Raw genomic sequence first — 24,497 nt, 5'->3', positions numbered from 1 at the left:
CAAAATATTCAGATTGAAGTTTTGTGCCAAGGTATTAAGTTTGCTGCTACTTGAATGGACCAATTAGCTAATCTGTCCCTTGAGTATTTAGATAACAGGTTTTTTTTTCCCGTGTGTTGAGGTGAATGCAATTTTCTGTTAGGTGTTAAAGATTTTTAAAAACAGGAGTCAAGTTGGAAAATCTTAATAGTTTTTCCCAAGGTATCTGTATGGATCATGTTTACAATTGATGTACATTGATTCATGTAAATTGTCTTTGAAGCCCTTGGGTCTTAGTCTCTGAGGCTGACATGAGAGCATCCTTCAGGAGGGTGAATCCATGGAAAGCATCCGGTCAAGTACTGAAGACCTGCACATTCCGGCAGGAATGTTTACCGACATCTTCAATGTCTTGCTCCAGCAGTCTGGGGTACCTGCCTGCTTCAAGCAGGCATCAATCATACTGGTGCCAAAAAGAATGTCATCATCTCCCTCAGTGACTATCACCCAGTAGCACTTGCATCTACCATGATGTGATTCCAGTGGTTGATCATGAAGCATAACAACTCCTGCCTGAGGAGTGATCTGGATCCGCTCCAATTTGCCAACTGTTACAGCAGGTCAACAGCAGATACTATTTCTGTACCTTATAACTCAACTCTGAAACACCTGGTCAATGAAGATGCATATCTCAGGATGCTCTCATTCAGCACTATTATCCCCTCGAAATTAATCACTGAACTCAAAGACGTAGGCCGTGATGCCTCCCTGTGCAACTGTATCTTCGATTTCCTCATTGGCAGACCCCAGTTAGTACAGATTGCAACAATATCTCCTCCACAATCACCATCAGCATAAATGTACGAAGGCTATGTGCTTATCCCCCTGTTCTACTGACTTTTTACTTGTGATTTTTGTGGCCAAGTACAACTCGAATGCCATACTTAAGTTTGTCTAAACCATTGTTGGCTGAATCAAAGGTGATGAATAGGAGAGAAATTGAATATATGGTTTGAGTGGTGCCACAGCAACTGCCTTTCACTCAACATCATTAAAACCAAAGAGCTTGTTACCCAGCACAGGAGGAAGAAGCTTTGATGACCTATCCTTATAAGGGTAATAGAGGTGGAGAAGGTCAGTAACTTTAAATTCTTTTTGCATTAATATATCAGAGGATCTCTCCTATGATCAGCATACACTGTAAGTGCCATCGCAATGAAGGCAGTACTGTGCCTCAGAATTTTGTGTAGATTCAGCACGTCACTAAGAACTTTGACTAATTTCCATAGATGAACAGTTGAAAGTAAGCTAACTGGTTGCATCACAGCCTGTTGTGGAAGCGCCCAGGAACAGTGGTTGGAATTACAGGCAAAGCCCTCCCTACTGTTTAGTATATGCGCATTGAGCACTGCTGCAAGTAAGAGCATCCATCATCAACGTCCCCACTGTCCAGGCCATGCTCTTTTCTCATTACTACCATTATCTGACAACCATCACTTCACTCATCACATCCCTGAACTTTTATAATCTTTACAATTCTTTACAACTTATGTTTTTGGTATTATTTTTACTTACAGTCAGTTTGTTGCCCTTTGCTCATTGGTAATTTATCAGCCTTTATAATTTTCTGTAAAATTCTTTTCTGAAATGCCTACAAAAAATTAATCTCAAGTTAGCATATGATAACATATATACTTTGATAAATTTACCTTGAATTAATGACACTCTAGTCAGTATTAGATGTTTCTGCTTTCTCTATCTTTGATCTCGGTTAATATCAAGTGAAACATCTAATTTGTAGAATTATAAGTTTGTGATTGTGCTGTCATAGGCTAAGATTAATAGTCCCCGATTAAAATGTATGAAAATCTGAGCAGGAGAATATGTACCCTCATTTGCTAACTGAGAAAAGATGAACTTTTGGTTCATGTACTACTGACTTGATTGAAGAAGTGCTTATCAGAATGTTGGAGATCGGCCTAACCTGAATAGTTTGCTTCAAAAACAAAGACAGAAAATATTGGATATGTTCAACAGGCCACTGATGTTTCAAGTTCAAATGTACCTGATCTGCCAAGCCTTCTTAGCATTTTTATGTTTTTAATTAAAAATTTGCACCATCTGCAGTATTTTACTTCTGTGTTAGCGAGTTTCAGGTTATTTCCAAGAACTTGTTACTGACAATTGAAGCATGCCAGATGGAATAGAAGCTGAGAAAACATTTCTTGAGAGGTTGTGCAGATTTATAAGAAAAACAACTGGCAACATTCATGGAAGAAACTGGCCTGGAAACAGAAATAATGATCACTTGACCTTCTGTTTTGATACCTGTTAAAACTGAAAACCATTAGATCCTAAGATATTTGATAAGGCAGATCATATAGAAACAGAAATTGTCATGGACATGGAGATAACTTTATACTGAGTTAATGATGAATGACATAAGATTTGGAATCAATTTGAGTTCTTTATAGCACTGAATGGGAGTGGTGCAGCATACACAAGGATGAGTTAGGGAATCAAGGGATGTGATTATTATATACTGCATCACCCACAGTGTTAGTGGTCCTTCACACCTGAGACTTCCTACTTTTAATTAATATAATTATTAGGTGCAAAAATAGGACATTTGAGAAGGCATTACTATTAAAAAATTTAGGACTGATTTAATTCTAACCTTAACTCTACATTCAAACTCCCTATGGGAAGGATACCTCCCACCAATTCCCCCACCCCATACTTATCAAGAGCCTGTGCACCCCTGCCTTATATTCAAGATTGATTTCACTGCTTTAGGGAAAAAAGCTCCAAAGAGGTACAACTTTTTTTTTCCCCATTTCTCTTTGTCTTAAATAAGTGATTCCTTAATTTTAAATAATGACCCTAGTTCTAGATTCTTCCACAAGAAGAAACATCCTCTGCACATCAGCCCTGTCAAGATACCTACAGGATCTTGTAGGTTTCAGTCATTCTTCTAAACTCCAGTGAATGTAACCCTAGCTCAGCCAACCTGGCCTCAGAAATTACCTGTCCACTCTATTTGTCTATAATGCGGTCCCTAAACAGCTTCCAATAAATTGAAAATTTTCCATAAATAAGGAGATTACTGCAGATGTGTTGTTGCTAATGTCCATATATAATTGAAAAATAATCTGCTTAGTTTTGTATTCAATCTGCTCAGAGTAAATATAACATTCATTGGATTTTGTAATATTTTATTGGTATTAGCCATTCATGGGTCACACAGATAACCCAGGTCCCTCTGCATTTTAGAGCTGTTTATTTTTCCACCATTTAAAAAAAATCCTACAAAATGGAAAATTTCATATTTTCCTCTATTATACTGCATTTGCTAGATCTTTGCCCATTCACTTAGCCTATTTATTCACTAGATTTCATTCGACTTTTTAAAAAAAAATACATATTAGAAACATTATCTGGAAAGAAAACATTTTTATGTTTTTGTTTCTTTGATTTGGGAATAGTTAGAATAAATTAAAATCGTAGATGCATGAAAGAGATGGATTACTTAAATGAAACATTTTCTGTATGGATATATCTCAGTACAAAGCATAGTTTACATATTTTGTTGCGTAAGATTGTTATCACCTTCTCTTCCCCCCCCCCACCATATATTAACCTTTAATTCTCTTTCAGACAGGTGTGCCTGATAGCCAGAAAGGAGAAGCTCTGCTGTCTCTTGAAAGGTAAATAGTAGGTTTAGTTGCACAATATTTTCTTACAGTAATCCAGCGGTCCTCAACCACCGGGCTGCAAAGCATGTGCTATTGGGCTGCGAGGAAATGATATGAGTAGCTGCACTTTTCCTCATTCCCTGTCATGCACTGTTGAACTTGAACATAGGGTTTCCAACTGACCCGTATTTGCCAGGACATCCCGTATATTGGGATAAATTGGTTTGTTCTGTATTTCCCCCGCTAAGGCAGAGCGTTCCTATGAAACCTTTCGTGCTGAAATGGTGTGAAGCGAAGAAGCAATTACCATTAATTTATATGGGAACATTTTTTGAGCATTCCCAGACCCAAAAAATAACCTAACAAATCATACCAAATAACACGTAAAACTGAAAATAAATAACACTAACATATAGTAAAAGCAGGAATGATATGATAAATACACAGCCTATATAAAGTAGAAGTAATGTATGTACAGTATAGTCAGGAAGATGAAGGCAAAACCCATTTGTGGGGAAAAAAATCAGCACGTGCGCGCATGCGCACATCGCACACGACACGCATGTGCACACGGGTGCCCGCGCAAGGCTTCATGGTCATGGTAGTCTTTCCTGGGGTAAAGTGTCCCAGGATTTGACTGCTACTTTTGTCCCTTATTTGGGAGTAAGAAAGTTGGCAACCCTAACTGTAAAAGACATGTTGAGGTGAGTTTAACCCTACTTGAACACCCCCCGGTCGGCCGGTCCACAAGAATATTGTCAATATTAAACCGGTCTGCAGTGCAAAAAAGGTTGGGGACCCCTGCAGTTATCAATCCAAGCATATTGATTTAATTCAAGTGATGACCACTAACTGTAAAATGTTGAAAGCAGTATTACTAATGTAGAGTTTTTGGCCAGCTTATTGCTTTACACTGAAAAATGTCTGCATAAGATGGTAGGTTTTACATATTTGTAAGGGGTCTTTTTGCTACGATTTCAATTTTAATGTATCTTGACAGAAGTATCTTGACAGAAATTGTTGAGATTAAAAGAAATAGTTTGCCTTTCATGTATAGAATTTTAAAGTTTTGCTTAAATTTCAATTTAGATTGCTCACCTTTATAAATATGGTCTCGGCCTGTAACGTTGACTGTACTACTTCCTATAGATGCTGCCTGGCCTGCTGTGTTCCACCAGCATCTGCAGATTTCCTCGTGTTTGCGTTTATAAATATGGTGTCCATTTGACCCAGTACAGCTTGAAATCACTTATTAGGCACACATTGTAGGTTTTTGTATATGAGCCTTGAAGCAAGACTCAGACTTGGCATTCCTGTTGATATAGAGCATTTACATTGACTGTATTGATATTTAGGCTTGAAATCTTTAATGGGAATAATATAACTGAAGAAATCACCTGTCGCCATTATAGTGGAAATCTGACAGCAACTTCAGGAGTTTACTCATTGAGTTAAATCTATACAACTAAAAAGCGATGTCATTAATTCCTACTTAATAGAAACATGGAAAACCTACAGCATAATACAGGCCCTTCAGCCCACAATGCTGAGCCAAGCATGTACTTTAGAAATTACCTAGGGTTACCCATAGCCCTGTATTTTTCTAAGCTCCTTCTACCTATCCGGAAGCCTCTTAAAAGACCCTATTATATCCGCCTCCACCACAATAAAATATTATTATTATATTTCTAGCTCACATTACACAGAGCCAGACTACAGCTCTTACTGTGGTTGTAGAAGTACTGGGGAGAATATGACCTTAGGCTTTGGGGAATGGAGGTGGCAATAAGGAAGACCTACAGGCACATGAATGAGGAGACTAAGGGAAAAGTAGTGTCAACTGGTTAGTACCAGCACTGCAACCTCAAGGCAGTTTCAGAGGATGCTCAGTTATCTCCCATGCATGTTCAGTAACAATAATTAACTCAAGTACTGTTTATAATGAATAGTATCACTTGTCCAAACCATTTTTCAATTTAGCATAATATTATATACTTAGCTACTAAAAGTTCTATTATGTGGAAATGTACAAACTTTACCTTGTCCTCATCATTGTTGAAAACCTCACGCTGACACCTAGTAACTGATAAAGGCTGCTGGTTATTTAACCATAATAGGTTGAAAGCTTTGCAGCCTTTATATAAAATCGGTGCGTCAATATTTACAAAACTTTTTTTTGGATATTTTAAACTTCTTTGTTTAAAGCAATAAAATTATATAATGAAGTCATATTTTTTAAAAATTAAGTTTAATTGAGTTTTAATGGTGTCGTAAGCCAAAATTAATAATTTCCAAGTATTGATGCTTTCGGGCATGTGGGGCTTGTCAGCCTTGGATGGCAGCCCACCTAGGAGAAGGAAAACTCTGATTTTAAACTTTGCTGCCTTGCGGCCATACCCACCCATGTGAAAGGCTTCGGAAGTAAGCCCCAAGGAAGAAATCCGGAGCCGGGATCCCTAAGGCAGTTTGATGTTGTTTACAACTTCACTCTGGAACGTTCTGCGACGACATTGGTGCCAAGCTGTATTGGCCACTTGCCCTACCCTTGGACTGCATCAGTGACGTTGAGAGGGGGAACCCACTGCATGGGCAACAGCCAGTTCTTCAAACCTTCTCACCCTGGAGAGGACACAGCACCAGAGGTGCAAACCAATGATCCCCTGGGATTGACGGGTGCCTACTAATGCTCTCTTCTCTGCTTGTTCAAAAGTTGTATGGATTGCTTTTTCATCAATTGAAGTTCTGTTCTTCAATTTATTTTTTTCAAAAATTGTTTATATTTGTTTCCTTGCTTTGCACTTTGTAAAAGTTTTTAAATGGTTAAATTATAATTTTTACTTTTTTCGTTTAAATTTTTTTCACGACTGGCTTGCTAGATTCTTCAGAATAATTGATGATTCAATCCAAACTACTGTACCACACCAAGACACTCCAGAATTGCATTTGACAGCAGAAACATTATCAAATGTTAAATCCACTATAGAAATTGCTTAATATTTATTCCCCACTTTGGCTAAGGACTATAAAATTTGAGTTTTAATATTCGTTGGGATTTGACTGATTTTTATCAGTCTTTAAATGAGATGCTTTATAATTTTGTAGCTGAAGGAGCAACAGTTGACATAGATGCTAAGGATGTTTGGGGGAATACAAAAGGAATTAAAACAAAGATCAATATAATGTGCCAGCGCCTGTGGAGAGAAGTACATTTAATATTTCAGGCTGATGTCCTTGTGTCAGAGCTGGATGAAGTTAGGGATAACAAGCTTTCCTTAACACAGCAACGAAGGATGGGAAATGAGGAAAAGTGTTAATGTCTCTGCTAGGGTAGAATGCGGAATAAATGGCTGATGTATTAATACTAGGTTTCAATTTTATTTCATGCAGTCCGAATCAGTTTCAAGATCAAGTAGAAGATGGGATTACAGAAGAAGACCTGGAGCTCATTAAAGAAAGAGAGAATGCTATTAAGCAACTGGAGGTAGATTATTTACAGTATATTGAATATTACTTGATTAAATGTCTAATATTTTATGTATCTTTAATGAATTGTCATTCTTGAGGATTTGGTATGTAATTCTCCCTTTGGAGTGTTATATTTTGATGCTGAGAATTGTGTGATATTCCTATAGAATACTGAAACCTAGTGTACAAGTTTTATGTATGCTAATACTATGACATTGATGCACTTGTTAAGATTCATTATTAGTGATTGTTTCAGTGACCTGCGGATCAAAAAAACTAGTTAGTTATTCCATATACGTTGAACTTTCATTGAGAGAGTAATCTCTGACCTTTTGAGACATTGAATTTCCATATCCATTACTGAAGAAATCATAAATGCCAGATGCAATTGGAGCAGGATTGGAGATGTTGGTTTGCCTGCTGCTTAAAGGTACTACCAATTTGAGTAAAAGTAGTTAAGCTACCCTACCATAAAACAGTTATTATTGGTATTAGCTATCTTCAGTTAATATGTTCCACTACAATTTATAAGAACTATAAGGCAACTAAACATCAGTTAGTCTAACACTATTTTCTACATAGGAGAATTCTAGGAAATCAAAGCAAATACACATTTCTAGAATGTACTGTAGGCTATCAGTTCCAGAGCACTTGTCAGCCTTCAGTCTCATTAGTTTGCCTATAATCCTTCTATCCTTGTGCTTCTGGGTTTTCTATTAATAATGGGACATCTTTATTGTATCACGTAAATAGAAAATATTTCTACAAAGTGTCAGCTGTTTTGTTTCCTTTGATTAATTCCCCAGTCTTCTGAAGGACCACTGGTTACTTTTTTCCTTTTCTTTCATATGCTTATACTCACATGTTTATTGCTATTTTACCTTAAGACAGTTTCTCTCATTATTTTGGTCATCCTTTGATTTCTAAAATTTTTCCATGGTTGGGCCTAGCTTAAATCATCATAACACTGTATGTCTTCCTGTTCCCTTCTGTTGAATTTGATATCATCTCTAATTTATTTAGTTCACCACTTGAAGAACAACCTCCTTGCAAAGTCTCTAGTTTTTTGGAATGTGTATTTGAGTATCATGAAAATATTTATTATTTAATGTCTCCTATTACTTTATCCAGTGCTTTACCTTTTAATTTCTATTTCCTGTACACTTTGGCCATTTTTTCCATATGCCTACTAAAATAAGGATACCAGTTATTACTGTAATACCATGCCTGTTAGTTGTTACTCTTTTATACTCTACCCTGCAGACGACTTCCAACTGTGACTTTCTTTACTTGCTATTTCTTTTCCCTTTTGAAACTGATTCTCCATCTTGATCTGAGCTACCGCACAATCGTACTGATTTCCTCGATTATTTTAGCGCTGCCCCACTTCCCCTGTGAGTTTCTGAAATATCAAGAAGCCCGCAACAACATTCAGTTCCTTGGTTAGATTACCTTGTAATCATTATACCTGTTCAATGGCTACCATGTCATACCTATTGATTTCTGTTTATGCCATCAATTGATCTGTTATGCTGTTCATGCTATGCGCTTTCAGATCATTTTGAATTTTGCCTTTTTACTATTTTCCATACTTTTTACTGTTGCACTGTTTTATTATTTCAATGCTGTCTATTCTTGCCAAACTGACTTTTCACTATAGATAGGTAGATACACTTTATTAAACCTGAGGGAAATTTGGTTTTGTTACAGCTGCACCAACCAAGAATAGAGCGTAAATATAGCAATTCAAAAAAACCCCCAACAATCAAACAACAAATGCAAAACTATGCCAGATGGAAAATAAGTCCAGGACCAGTCTATTGGCTCAGGGTGTCTGAACCTCCACGGGAGGAGCTGCACGTTCGATGGCCACAGGCAGGAACGACCTCCCATGCCGCCAAGTGTTGTTATCACGGTGGAGTGTGGCTGAAGTCCAGCAGTAAAAAGTTCAATATTCAGTCTGCATACACGTTCCTCGATCGTAATATACCCCGGATTGCACCATCCGTTGTTAGCCAGATCAGTAAGCACCCCACTCCTTCACGCCACTTACCGCTCTCGGTGCACTTCCGGTCAGGTGGAATAGTATTACCCACCAAACTCCTCTTCTCCAAAAGTCTCTGTTTTCTCGACCCAGTCCTCTTTCCTCAGCTTTGTGATCCCCCTCTGTGTGTTTTCCTCCGGATTTCAGCAGGGGTGTCTGCCGCTCTGTTCGCTGAGCCAACCGGAATTTGCTGGTCTGTGAAATACACAATGCGACCTTGCTTCTGTCCCACGTGTCGGGATGTAACCATTTCCAGCGCTAAAGAAAACCCAAATAAAACACTCTCTACCAGCATGTTAGAGAGGGTGCAGCTTCGACGTGCACAGCACTATCCTGAACTGTTGCCATATCCTTTAACTTTCTATATGTCCTCACACCCCTAACATTTTGCCATTTAACTTTAATCCTGTTTACAGCCCAAATTATTCGATTTGCCAAGATGCTTGTCCCGGCTGATTTAACTGACACCCACTCTCAGAGAACACAACATCTTTTTTTCCCCCGGAACTGGTGCTATTGCCACAGAAATTTAATTTCACTTCTTTCACGCTGTTCCAGAACCACACATTCAAATCTGATCTAGTTGACATCATGCCAGTTTACAAATAGTCTGTATAGTAATTCATTGATTATTACCTGTGGTTCTATGTTTTAATTTAGATCCTACTTGCTCAAATCGTTTTAGTTGAACCTCCTTTCTTACTCCAGTATGGATCATTGCATCAAAATCTATCGCCTCACTCGCAAGTTTCTCTTTAGGTCTGACGAGATCCTTTAATCCAGGCACCAGACAGGCATCACAGCCTTAAAGCTTGGGGCTACAGTGAATGGTATCTCAATAGGTGTACTCTTTTACTACATTTTTTTCTAATTCACCAGTTTGTATGGCTTTTAATCATGTTGCTGTAGTCATTTTACAGATTGAAGGCTTTGTTCTTGTTTATACCATCAAGAGCTTTGCACCTGTTGGATAAGTGCAAAGATGGATGCTTATTTCATTCTACTTTCTAGATCTCTTGCTTCAGTTGAAACACTCTTATACTTGTTTCAAATACTTGGAGTTATAGGTGTATTGCATACAACACATTTAATCCACTTACATTTTGGCCATCCATACAAATCCCATTTGCCCACATTATGACTACCCTTTTATGACTTGCCTGTTTGAATGACTGTCTAAATGCTTCTTAAACATAGTAATTTATTGGATTCCACCAGGACCTCTGGCAGTATGATCCAGATATCAATCTGTTTTTTAAAGAAACACTCATCTTTCAGATCTCCTTTAAAACTTCTTCCTTTAGTTTGATACCCCTATCATGGGAAAAAGATTTTAATTTGCTCCCTTATCTAGCTTCTCCTTAATATACTCAGGCTATTTCTTGCCCTCTTTCCTAATCTCACTGTCAAACTAAGCTCGTCCAATCCAAGGCAACGTCCTGGTGAATCTTCCCTATGCTCTTCAGTGCAATCACATCTTTCTTCCAGGGTGGCCTCTAGAAATGCACACATTACTCCAAATACGGCTTAACCAAGGTTTTGTAAAGTTGGATGTAGAAATTTATAGAATTCTCATTGATGGAAGAAATAACTGAAACACTTCTCAATTTTAAAAATGCTGACATAAACACTTACCAATTCTATTCTTTTTAGTCTGATATCTTGGATATTAATGAAATATTCAAAGACTTGGGAATGATGATTCATGAACAAGGAGATCTAGTTGGTAAGCAGCCTGGAATTCCAATAAATTCTCAATTGTGCAGTCTTGGGTTCTGTTTTATATGGATTTATGTTGACTGTTAATTAAATGCAATTTTTTTTACTTTGAGTGAAAAGCTTTGTTTAAAAGACAATGACATCGGTATCTTGAGATCCTTCTGGAGTTGTTATCCTGTGTTAAAAGTAATTTTTTCCATCTTTTTATTTCCAAATATACTATTTTCCTAACTTGTATGTGAGTGAACATTTACCTATTTAAGTAAGCACCTAAATATCCCTTCACAGGTATAAAATTTAGAAGCTTAAAGTTTAGGGCAAGGTAAGATGAGTTGGTAGCAAATGTGTCTTGCAAATTGTAACACTACTGCAACCTCATCCTTCTGTGTATGTGGCAAATAGTTTAAGATGATATAGAATAATGACTACTAGTTGATGTTGCCCCATACCATTACTTGTTGGTCAAAATGCTGCATTTATGGTGAACTTGTGTCTTACTATTATGTTTCCTGAATGAATAAGGAGGTTAAGGTCTGAGTCTGACTCATAGAAAGTAGAACCAAGGGGAGGTGACAGGTTGATGGGGCTAAGTGCTTGAGAGAAGTGTTACCAGAGAAGCAAATAAATTTAAATAAAACAGAAGTGAAAAGTGAGCTCTGGTCAGAGCTGAGGCAGGTGCAGTCTGGTGAATTGTCTGAGGAACTGAGCCCGAGACTTTTATTTTTGTGAGCATTAATAGCGCCTTGGATCAAAGTTTACATCAATGATTGTGACATTTAAAGTTTTTGAGGTGGAACTCTTTAAAATAACCAAGATAAATTAAGGACAGTCTTCAAAAGAAAGTGCAAGAAGAGCAAAGTGACGTGGTCAAAGTTGGGATGGAAACTGAAAAATGTTCATTTTTAAAATCTTTTTTTATTAATTATTATTAAAGATCAACAAAAAATATATTAAGATAATTAAGTCAATATGTCAAAATGTACAATAAAGAATTAAATTAGCAAATAACTGATTAACAAAGCTAAGCAATATATCAATAAGAAGAAAAAGTAGTGTTAAGAATTTCTTTTGAAAGAAAAAAAAGAGAGGAAAAAAAGGACCCCTACTAAGGGGGGGGGGGAACCCCTACTAATTTAAAAAAAAATTGAAAAAACCCACCACTGGGAGCACAACCCCAGAGTTGTACGTCATACAAGCTTCCATAAAAGAAAAACATCAATCCGCCAACTCAAATCCATTTAAACAAAAATCGGAAGGAAACCGTATTAATTAACTCAAATCAGATGATGATAATGGGCAAAAGACCCTCACCTTTTCTCGAAATCAAATCAAAGATCAAAAGTTTGACTTCTGATTTTCTCCAAACTAAGGCATAGCATCACCTGCGAGAACCATTCTACCAAAGTAGGAGCAGAAGCATCTTTCCATTTCAACAAAATAGTCCTTCTGGCTGATAATGTAACGAATGCAATTACATGTTGGTCTGATAGAGAAATGCCATGAATATGTTGAGGGATTATACCGAACAAAACTGTCAATTTATTAGGTTGTAAATTAATGTTTAAAACTTTAGAAATTGTAGAAAAATAGATTTCCAAAAATGTTTCAATACAGAACACGACCAAAACGTGTGTCAATGTAGCTATCTCAGTTTTACATCTGTCACATTGACTATCAACATTAGGAAACATTTTAGACAGTCTCTCCTTTGTCAAATAATAACGATGTACAATTTTAAATTGAATTAAAGAGTGACTAGCACAGATCGAAGAAGAGTTAACCAACTTCAAAATCTGCAACCAATCCTCTGTTATCAGGTCATGTTAAGCTCTCTCTCCCAATCTTGGTTAATCTTAAGTGAAGGGTAATTGTGCTGTTGTAACAATAAATTATAAATTTTCCCAATAAAACCTTTCAAATAAAAGGGTTCATTTTTAAAATAATGTCTAACAGGTCAGAATCCTGTATATACGGAAAATTACTTAAATATTCTTGTAAGAAGTGTCTGACCTGAAGATTTTGCAGGAAATGTGAATACGAGAGAGTATTTAGTACTAATTTCTCAAAAGACATCAATCGGCCATCTTGAAACAGATCCATGAAGAAATAAACTCCTTTATTCCTCCAAAGAAGAAAGGTAGGATCACTTAATGAAGGTTTAAATTAATAATTTCGATAAATTAAACTAAAAGGTTTAAATTTTTAAGATTAAAAAAATTATGAAACTGGAACCAAATTTGTAATGACTGCTCAATCACAGGATATAAATTTAAATTGGCAATTTTGGCCAGTTGTACAGGTAGAGAAGCTGCTAATAACGAGATTAAGTGAAACTGTTTCACAGCTTTCAATTCCAAATCAACCCAAGGTGGTCATTCATTTTTATCAGCCCAATATAACCAAAAACACATATAACATATATTAACAGACCAAAAATACATTCTTAAATTAGGCAGAACAAGACCTCCATCCTTTTTAATTTTTGTAAATAATATTTACCAATTCTTGGTATTTTAGTATTCCAAACAAAAGATGAAATTGTGGCGACCCACTTTGCAGCGCACACGAACCGGCTCACAAAACAGCGTGCGCCAGCAGAGAGGCTGGCCCCAAAAAGGGCGCCAGGCCATCTTCACCAGCGGGAGAAAAACCCGCGCATGGAAAGGGTCTGCGAATATGCATTCCCCACAGTAGTCCCGCCCAGGGAGGTCGAGGACGGGAAGGCTTTAAAGGAGGCCGCGAAGTTTGAATAAATCTTTTTTATTGCAACTCCAACTAACCAACTACGTGTCGTTATTCTAGTGCTGTGTGTAGCATACCGCTACAAAATAATAGTCAACCTGATCAAAAAACATGGTAGATTTAAAAAAAAAGGGATATTTTGAAATGTATATAAAAAATTTTGGTAAAATCATCATTTTAACTGCATGAATTCGGCTGGCTAACGAAAGTGTAAGTGGATTCCATCTACCAAATAATTGCTTCATAAAATCCACTAAAGGAAGCAAATTAGCTTTATAAAGGTCTTTATAATTTTTAGTAGTAATAATAATATTACTAAATATTTAAAAGAGTCAGTAACTCTAAAAGGAATGTCATCATATATAGAAGCAGAATCATTTAGGGGAAACAATTCACTTTTTGAAGGTTTAGTTTATATCCTGAAAACTTTCCGAACTCGTTTAATAGTTTCAATAAACTAGGAATGGATTTTTCAGGATTCAAAATATAAACTAAGAGATCGTCAGCATAAAGGGAGATCTTATGAATAGTCCCATTTATGAAAATTCCATGGATGTCTTTAGCTTCACGAAGTGCAATAGCCAAGGGTTCCAGCACCAAATTAAATAACAAGGGACTTAACGGACAACCTTGTCTCATACCCCGCGAAAGCTGAGAAAAAGGAGATCTGTAATTATTGGTAATAACAGTAGCAATAGGGCTTTTATATATCATTCTGATCCACTTATTAAAATTAATACCAAAGCTGAATTTCTCTAAAATGTTAAATAAATATTTCCGTTCAACTCTGTCAAATGCCTTTTCAGCATCGAGAGAGACAACACATTGGGGAGTCTTACAAAAGGATGAATATATAATATTTAACAGTCTCCGAACATTAGAGAAGGAATAACAGCCCGTTACGAAACCTATTTGGCCCCGAGAGATAATTTTAGCTAGAATATTCTCTAGCCGATTCGCCATTATTTCTGAAAGAATTTTAGCATCCATATTTAATAATGAAATAGGCCTATATGAAGACAGTCAGTAAGGTCTTTATCTTCCTTGAGAATTAAAGAAATAGAAGCTTCATAAAATGTGGGAGGTAACTCTCCTATCAAAAAAGAATCTTTATGCATTTCTAACATATATGGAGAAAGCAATTTTTCAAATTTTTTATAAAATCCTACAGAATAACCATCCAGTCCAGGAGCTTTACCAGATTGTATTGAAAAAATAGCTTTCTGGATTTTGTTTTCAGTAATAGGAGCATCAAGAGTTTGTTGATCTTCAACAGAAATTCGAGAAAAATAGATCTTTCGTAAAAGGGCATTCATTTTAGAAGAATCAACTGGAAACTGAGATTTATAAAGTTCAATGTAAAAATCTTGAAAAATTTTATTAATGTCTTCATAATTACATGCTAAACTACTGTCTCCCTTACGAATTTTTAAAATTTGTCTTTTGGCTCTAGCTGCTTTTAATTGAGATGCTAGTAGCTTATTATTTTTATCTCCAAACACATAAAATTGACTTTTCAATTTAAGCAAATTTCTTTCAATAGGATAAGTTAATAGTAAATTATATTGTGATTGGAGTTCAACCCTTTGTTTAAATAAATCAGTGTTAGGAGAGATTGCATAAATATTATCCAAGTCTTTAATTTGTTTTGAAATCTTATCTAACTCTGTTTTTGTCTGTTTCTTAAGCTTAGCTAAATAGGAGATTATCTGACCTCGCAAATACGCTTTAAATGTATCCAATATAATCAATTTGGACACATCTCCCTTATTATTAAAAAGAAAAAAATCTTTTATCTGAGTCTCAATAAATTTGACAAAGTCCGAACTTTGTAATAAATTTTCTGGAAAACACCAAGGCAAATTTGCAATAATGACATCATTCAATTCAAAAACTAAGCTTAAGGGCGCATGATCTGAGAAAACGATAGCATCATATTCACATTTCTGGACTTTAGACAGAAGCCAGAGATCGGCTATAAAATAATCGATTCTCAAATACTTTTTGTGTACATGTGGAAAAAGAAGAATAATCTCTGTCATTAGGATGTAAATGTCTCCGAATTTCAACCAGGCCATAATCAATTTAAAAAAAGAGTTAATAAGTGATGCAGAACAACTCGGAAGCTGCTGATTGGTTGCACTCTTGTCAATCCAAGGTTTAAACAACAGTTCAAATCACCACCCATAACAACAACATATACTCATTTAAATCCATCAATAAAGCAAATACATTTTTAAAAACAAACAACAGGAATTCTGCAGATGCTGGAAATTCAAGCAACACACATCAAAGTTGCTGGTGAACGCAGCAGGCCAAGCAGCATCTATAGGAAGAGGCGCAGTCGACGTTTCAGGCCGAGACCCTTCGTCAACTTCCTTCAGTTAGTCCTGACGAAGGGTCTCGGCCTGAAACGTCGACTGCGCCTCTTCCTATAGATGCTGCTTGGCCTGCTGCGTTCACCAGCAACATTTTTAAAAAAGAAGGATCGTCTACATTAGGTCCATATAAATTAACCAGGACAATTTTTCTATTACAAATTGTTCCTTTAACAATTAAAAATCTACCATTAATATCTGACACAATGTCTTCTTGGATAAATAAAATATTAGATTTAATAAAAATAGATACTCTCTTTGTTTTATTTTGACAAGTAGCGTGAAATTGAAGGCCCTTCCACATTTAAAAAAAAATCTATTTTGATCGCCCGTTTTGATATGCGTTTCTTGAACAAAAATTATATCAGGTTGGAATCGATTAATGATTTTAAAAGTCTTCTTTCTCTTAATAGGATGATTCCAACCACGTTCATTCCAACTTATAACGTTTATCTGTTTAGCTACCACAAAAAATTTTTATTTTATTTAACACATAAATATGCGCATACCAGCACGGGCTAATCAAAACTGGTGGTGATAAGTATAACCATATAGAAAACACACATGCTCCATCCAGAACTCTGTAATGGGGAAAAAATACAATAAAGAAAACTAGAATTAATCCTACAATTAATCTTATAACTCAAAACTAACCCCAGTCCTCCCACCACCCCGAAAGACCCGAAATTCGGCAAAAGAAAAAAGCCGAAATGCGTCCCCATAGAAGTAAAAAAAGAAGGGAGACTGCGCGAGCTGCCCATTTTATAATGATGATTTTAAAAGCTTTCCCTAATTCTTCCCCCAGTAACAAAACAAAAACACACAGCCCTAAAATAGGAAAGCCCTGCAGAAGAAAAAAAAATTGTTTATACTTAATCCTTAAAAATAAGCTGGGGAATGTAGAGACAATTTCCAAAAACACAAAAACAGTAAAATTAAACAAAGAGAAGAATGCCTATGTAATCTCTAACAAAGAAAAATCAACACCATTTTCCATTTAACTTACACACCCAATGAAAATCTGTTTTTAGAAATAAAACTAAATATCTATCTACTAAGCACTCCCAACTATGTGTATATATAAGAAAAAGTCCTTAAGAACTATGAAAACTATCACTTAATTAAAAAAAAAAGGATAGAAACAAATAATCAAACCGGTTAACAATCTGTCCGCTGTGTTAATTTGCTCAGTAAACCAAACAGATTTTGGGAAAGTCATTCATCAGTCACATGAAAAAGTTCACATCTTCTTTAAATGGTCCATCGATCAGAGGACGTCTCAAGCAAATCAAAAATCTTCAAAGCTTGTTTCTTTCCGAAGTAACAATTATTCAGCAGACCTAAAACAATTCAAACCTTGGCTGCAACCAAAATAGAGTTAACATAGTCCATTGCCGCTTTGGGGTCCAGAAAAACACGTGGAGTCGAATCTTTGGGAAATAATTTTAATCGGGCTGGATAGCAAAATGATAGCCTATGATAAGGGATTATTCCTATCTTCATGGTTGGAGCGAATTTAGACTGCAGGTCCATAGCTTCCCGTGGATAATCTTCATAAAAACAAATCTCAGAACCATTGAATTTAAAAACTCTGTTTCCTTGCATATTTCATGATTTGGTTTTTAACTTTGAAACGAGGAAAGCAGACCAAAACTGACCTTGGTTTATTCGGATCCTGAGATTTCGAAGTGAAAATTCTCTGCACTGTTTCCGGAGGTTGAGGTAAAATATCCGGAAACAAAGATTGAAACAAATTAGCAAAATAGTCCAATAATTCCCCACTCTCAGATCCTTCCTTCAATCCAACAATTCGAATATTATTCCTACAAGATCTTGCTTCCAAATTGATAATCTTATGTTGAGACTTTTCCAAGTGGGCTGAAATACCCGCTATCTGACGCTTCGTCTCTTTAAGATCAGAATTCAAGGAAATAATATTTTCCTGCACAAATTGAAAACTCTCTTGTAATGACTTCATCTCAGAAGAGGTAGCATTAAGTTTTACCGTGTTGTTGTCTATTTTCCTGTCGAGAACCATCAGTGAATGTTCTAAACGCTCAGCCCAAACAGGCATCTCCTCTGATGTTCCTTTTAAAGTTTTCCCCTTTCCATTGCTGGATTCAGGAAGCTGCTTTCCACTTCTTAAAGCTTGTGACATAATAACAACTATTCCCCTCTAAGATCCGACAAATAAAAGTTAACAATTCAAAGTTTAAACTGGGGAAAAGGAAGAATTAATCGCAGCCACACAAAATGTGTGTCACTGCATTGGGCAGTAGGCGGAGTCCCCCTGGAAATTGAAAAATTCAATGAAGTCATGAAAGGCACGTATTTTCAGATGGATCTTTCCATAATTTATAACCTGGTATTGAAGTCCATTAATTACAGTGCAATTATATGGTGCAACTATATGAAATTAAAACAGCTTTAAATACAGTTGTCAGCAATATAACATCCTAAACATTCCCAAGTTTCAAGCCTACCTGCTTGCCAAAGGAATGTGCTTGGTGTGTAATGGTAAAATACAAGGTTGTAAAGAGGCAGCAAGATGTCTGATTAATACTTAACACTCAATTATTTCTGTATATGCATTATAACTACACTCCTATTGATTCTTGAATTTATTCACAAGTGATTGCACTGTGAAGAGTAACAAATGCTATCAAATGTACTGCAATGACAGGATAATTTGAGAAGTTAGTGTGGGTTATTTTTCTGAATGTATGAAAATTTGTTATTTTTAGTTTTAATGATTTATTATATTTTTTCTGCAGATAGCATAGAAGCCAATGTGGAAACTGCTGAAGTACACGTACAACAAGCAAACCAACAGCTTAGTAGGGCAGCTGAATATCAAGTAAGATCTCTTCTGAATTGCATATAGATTATGTGGCAAGATGCATTCTCAAATTTGAGAATGAATTTGAACTTGGGCTTTTGGCTGTTTTTAGATCTAATTCACATCAAAGTATTCTTTTGCTGAACTTCTGGCCTGCATTATGCTAAATTAAATGCACACTGCTTTATTTCTCTTGCACACAAGGCCCACTACTGTTGAATCTGAGTTTTCATTTAGTAATACACATGTGAATTAGGGAGCACTTTGGGTGTTGCTAAATAAGATCATAAATTATTTAATTTTAGCCCAACACATACTACTACCTCATCTTTCTTAAATTGATCGCATATTTTTAAATGGGGCTCTACTTCTGATTCTCTCATTTACTCTATCAAGACCTTTTGGGATCTTGCATGCTTCAGTCACGTTGTCTCTTGCTCATCAAATTCCAGTGAACACAAGCACAGCCTTTTCCCTTAAGACATTACCAAAACTTTTCCCCCTCACTTAACCCATTTATATTCCTTTAGTATATATAGATATATATAAATATATGTACTCTTAAGAACTTGATTTTTAACCCAGAGTACATTTGTGTTATCAGCAAATTTAGCAACCAGACCCTTGGTCCCTTCATCCAAGTCATGTATATAAATAATTAAAATGTCAATGCCCCAGCTCTACTTGTTCAGAAAATAAATACCTTCTGTTTTTGGTTAGCCTGTCACTTGATTGCATGCCATTATATTAGGTCCTCTGTTACAAGCTTTAATTTCTACGTGAACCTTTCGTTTTATTGCTTTCAATGTTATTAGAAATTAACCTTTTTTTTATTTCCCATAGCGCAAATCTCGTAAAAAAATATGCATCTTAATCATCGTATTGCTAATCCTTGCTGTGGTGGTTGGACTCATTATCTGGGTAGTAGCATCAAGATGAAGTCTGAAGATCAAGCATAATATTGCACCCAAATTCTGGTTAGCATTAAACATCAGAGTTTATTTACAGATGGTAAATACTTTATTCAAACACATTTAGAAATTGAAGTGTGCTTTCTAGCAATGTAATCAAATCTATTTTATAATTGAAACTGCCATGCTTCATTAATTTGGATGCCATTATTTAAATAATGTAGAATGGTTTATTTCTTTAATGCTCAGGCCAAACATTGTATGGAATCTTTTATCTGCCATGTTGCCATAACTTAACTAAATTAACTGCTAGGATCTGCTGATAATTGTAAATTTATTTTAGTTTGACCTTATTAATGTGCAAAAGGCATTCCATTAGGCCTAAGTGTACTTGGACCAGTGCCGAATGGACTCTTCAATTTTCTGTTAGAGTGATGCCACTTTAATGCTTTTTGACAGCCTTGATTTTGTGGTTGTCCAAATGAGTTATTAAATGAAGTAATAATGCATCTAGTTTTCATCAACTGTGTACCTACTGATTTCGTACTGGAAGTTAACTTGCCATTATCCTGTTTTTGCAATATTTGCACTGAATAGAACCAGTCTGACTTTGTACCAGATTACACTCCTTTGTTTTGTGTTTTATCTTAATGAACAATACAGAATGGACTATATTTGTATTCCAAGGGATGTATTAAACATTTTAATACACTCAAGATAGCATAACTTCAATGCGTCCACATAGTTTTGCAAATTTGCATTTAAAATTAGACTGGTATAGCAATCTAAATGCTGCTTAAATAAACTTTTTCTATATAAATTGTGTTCCTGACGCTGTTAAACAACTTTATACAAGGTGGCAATTGAGGAATATTGAAGTCACGAAAGAATTATGTAATCTTTCAAATCTGTACAAATACACTAATTTGAATAATCAATTGCAATGAACTGCTGTGCATTTGCCTTGTTGAGTGCACCTCTGTTGACACTTCATGCTCAATGCCAAAGTAATTGAGACTTTATTTTCTATCCAATACATTTACTCTCACTTCTGTAGATATATAGCTGCAATGTGAATGATTTATAAAATTAACCTCAATTATTTGTTAAGGCCTTTAGCAGACCTCTGGACTTGAAACACCAATCACAAGTGGGACCAAGGGAGCAGTGCAGTGAATACCACTACTTGTATGTTTTCTCCATGTCACACACACTATCTTGGAAATATTCTATTGTTTCATCAGTGTTAAAGGAGCAGTATGCTTTTAAATCCTCAAGTCCGTACACAAAATTAAAAGCATTGTGGACTATCTTCACCAGATGAACTGCAGTTGCTTAAAAAGGTTTCCCATGAACTAATTTGATGTTAATCAATACTTAAAAACTGCTGGTGAACGCAGCAGGCCAGGCAGCATCTATAGGAAGAGGTACAGTCGACGTTTAGGGCTGAGACCCTTCGTCAGGGCTAACTGGAAGAAGAACATAGAATAGTACAGCACATTACAGGCCCTTCAGCCCACAATGTTGTGCTGACCCTCAAACCCTGCCTCCCATATAACCGCCAACCTTAAATTCCTCCATATATCTGTCTAGTAGTCTCTTAAACTTCACGAGTGTATCTGCCTCCCCCACTGACTCAGGCAGTGCATTCCACGCACCAACCACTCTCTGAGTAAAAAGCCTTCCTCTAATATCCCCCTTGAACTTCCCACCCCTTACCTTAAAGCCATGTCCTCTTGTATTGAGCAGTGGTACCCTGGGGAAGAGGCGCTGGCTATCCACTCTATCTATTCCTCTTATTATCTTGTACACCTCTATCATGTCTCCTCTCATCCTCCTCTCCAAAGAGTAAAGCCCTAGCTCCCTTAATCTCTGATCATAATGCATACTCTCTAAACCAGGCAGCATTCTGGTAAATCTCCTTTGTACCCTTTCCAATGCTTCCACATCCTTCCTATAGTGAGGCGACCAGAACTGGACACAGTACTCCAAGTGTGGCCTAACCAGAGTTTTATAGAGCTGCATTATTACATCACGACTCTTAAACTCTATCCCTCGACTTATGAAAGCTAACACACCATAAGCTTTTTTAACTACCCTATCCACCTGTGAGGCAACTTTCAGGGATCTGTGGACATGTACCCCGAGATCTCTCTGCTCCTCCACACTACCAAGTATCCTGCCATATAATAGATATAATAGAGATGGTAAGAGATTTGAAAGTTGCTTGAAATTCCAGTATCTGCAGATTTCCTCGTGTTTGATCAATACTTGTTTTGCCAGCTCTTACTTTCCATTAATGTGAAGCAATAAGTATCAAACTGGATAACCTTCTGCAATAACCTGTGGGTAGAAAAGTGAATGAGATCCTGTCAAGTACAAACTAGTCAATAACTGTAAGATGTTGAATAGCCAGTACGATGTTGGAAATCCAGAATGATAGATTTAGCCTAACCTACTGAGTTCCTCCAGCACTGTGTGTTATGCATACCAGAATTAAGTTTTCCCACTGGTGTTCATCTCTGCCTTGGCTTTAAACCCCATCATGCTGATGGCACAAACTTCCATTTGCTCAGCTGCAAAGTCTGTCCACTGAGTCCACATGAGAGTGAAACAAACTCAAATATAGCAATCCCATTCAAATGAATCACTGCAAAAAAGATGAGTGAAATTTTTCAATTGTTAAATATTTTGAATTACTCCTTGAAAGTAATTTTCTTTCCAACTTTTGGTAAGTGCTGTGATGGTAACTTCACATTAGTGAGCCATAATATGTATGGGGACAGGTGCAAGTGCACGTGCAGTGCCCTAGCTGGCAACTCTTTTGATCTGCTTTGACTTTTAACAGAGAGAGCATGAAATCCTTGGCCCAAGAGCAGGTAACCAGCAGTCTTGGAGCAATGAGCATCCACCCCATACAGTTTCTTGAAATCTTATCCATTTGCAGAAATCACATTCTGAGTGTATAGGTTTCCTGGTGGAAACCCAACATGACACCATAGGTTTTCATTATCTGCTAACTTTGTTACATTATTGAGATTGCATTCAGCTATTTTTAAATGCATATTTTATTTTAAATGATAGATCATATTTTAAATTATTGGAAGTACTTGTCTGTCACAAACGTGAGATTGCTTCCCTGCTGAATATTTAGTTACTATATCTTAAGTAAAATAATGCAGGGTGTATGCAGAATTTTTTCATCATTATTGTTTGAAATATCTTCTGTTAAAAAGTTACTAAGAAAATACAGATGTCTCATCAACCAAAGCAGGGAGACAGTTTAAATCTCTACCCAAGAAGGCAGCTTTTGATGGTGTAAAAGGTTATTAAAGGGAAATGAACAAAAGATTCCATATCTTTAGATTTTCTAGATTGAGAAAATAGGTTTCCAGTTTTGCCAATTGCAAACGTTCATCTGGACTTCTGATAATATTTGGTCATTTTCAAAGCAAGCCTAAAAGCAACTGTCATTGACTTGTAATATTAGATGAAATTCTTACCTCCATAGTATTAAATGGAACTCAAATTTTGCTCTGATAAAAGACTATATTTGGAGGGATAAATGGATTTCTGACCACCTTGCATGGTAAATGCAATTCTCTGCAGAGAAAGCGCAGATTGATATTGGGCACAGCATCTCAGCAATGTAATAATGAGTTAAAAGCTAATTAAGCATTTTGATGTACAGTAAGCTATAAAATAATACATGGAAAGATTATAGCTATGATTAAAAGAATCCATGACAATTGTTTATTAAATTCTAACCAGAATTTTAACCAAAATACAAGTTGTTAACTTTTCATCTGTATAAATTAATCTTTGTTTTTCCACTCCGTTTACTGTCATATGCACAAGTACATGTATGCAGAGGCGCAATAAAAGATTTGCAGAGCAACACTGGCACATAGTATTGTATAAGCAACTTTCACAAAGAAAATGCAAATCATACATGATTTTTACAAGAAAACAATTAGAACAAAGCTCAAAATGATCGTAGTACTTTCGGTAAACAGTAGTGATTAGGGTTTTAGTACTAGCTGTTTGTTTGATAAATACCCAGACTTTGGTTTTCCATTGTGAGGCCATATTTCACTCTAATAGTAAAGCTTGTATATGTAAGGAATTGAAATAATGCATAAAAACATCCTTTTAGACTTTCCATCTTTCAATGTAATATAAAAATGTTTTAAAATACCGGTTGTGAAGAAATTGTTTTGGTAATTATGTATTTCTGAAGTTGTCGAGTAAAGTTCATAATTCTGTGTGTTTGAGTTCATCTTGAGTCATGGGTAAAATGCGAAGGTCTTTCTGAGCATGAACGACCTAATAGGACAAACACGAGGAAATCTGCAGGTGCTGGAATTTCAAGCAACACACATAAAAGTTGCTGGTGAACGCAGCAGACCAAGCAGCATCTCTAGGAAGAGGTACAGTCGACGTTTTGGGCCGCGACCCTTCGTCAGGACTAACTGAAAGAAGAGCTAGTAAGAGATTTGAGAGGGGGAGGGGGAGATCAGAAATTTCACCAGCAACTGCAATGGGACAAAGTTAATTTTCTGAGGGAAAACACTGGAGGTGTTAAAAGATACACCTTTAATTGTTCTGAGTCATTGAGGAAACACAGCCAGCCCCCAGCTTAAAAATAGAATAAGCCAATAAAAATGCTGTCATACTGTTCTGCCCACATGTTCCCTCAGTTCAGAACAAAACTAAGGGCTTTTT

At 36.2% G+C, this 24,497-nt stretch overlaps 1 protein-coding gene across 1 annotated transcript in view; it reads left to right on the top strand.

The window, feature by feature from the left end:
- Nucleotides 1–24,014, top strand: part of LOC134338765 (syntaxin-7-like) — a 50,683-nt gene extending 26,669 nt beyond the window's left edge. Inside the window, exons 6-10 of the mRNA XM_063034814.1 lie at nt 3,637–3,686; nt 7,062–7,155; nt 10,837–10,909; nt 18,797–18,879; nt 19,705–24,014. Coding sequence (XP_062890884.1) covers nt 3,637–3,686; nt 7,062–7,155; nt 10,837–10,909; nt 18,797–18,879; nt 19,705–19,800 — 396 coding nt within the window. The 3' untranslated portion in view covers nt 19,801–24,014. The remainder of the gene's footprint in view (nt 1–3,636; nt 3,687–7,061; nt 7,156–10,836; nt 10,910–18,796; nt 18,880–19,704) is intronic.
- The last annotated feature ends 483 nt before the right edge of the window (nt 24,015–24,497 follow it).

Source organism: Mobula hypostoma, chromosome 2 (assembly GCF_963921235.1).
Source record: "Mobula hypostoma chromosome 2, sMobHyp1.1, whole genome shotgun sequence".
Classification (NCBI taxonomy): Eukaryota; Metazoa; Chordata; class Chondrichthyes; order Myliobatiformes; family Myliobatidae; genus Mobula; species Mobula hypostoma.
This window is presented reverse-complemented; position numbering and strand designations above follow the sequence as displayed.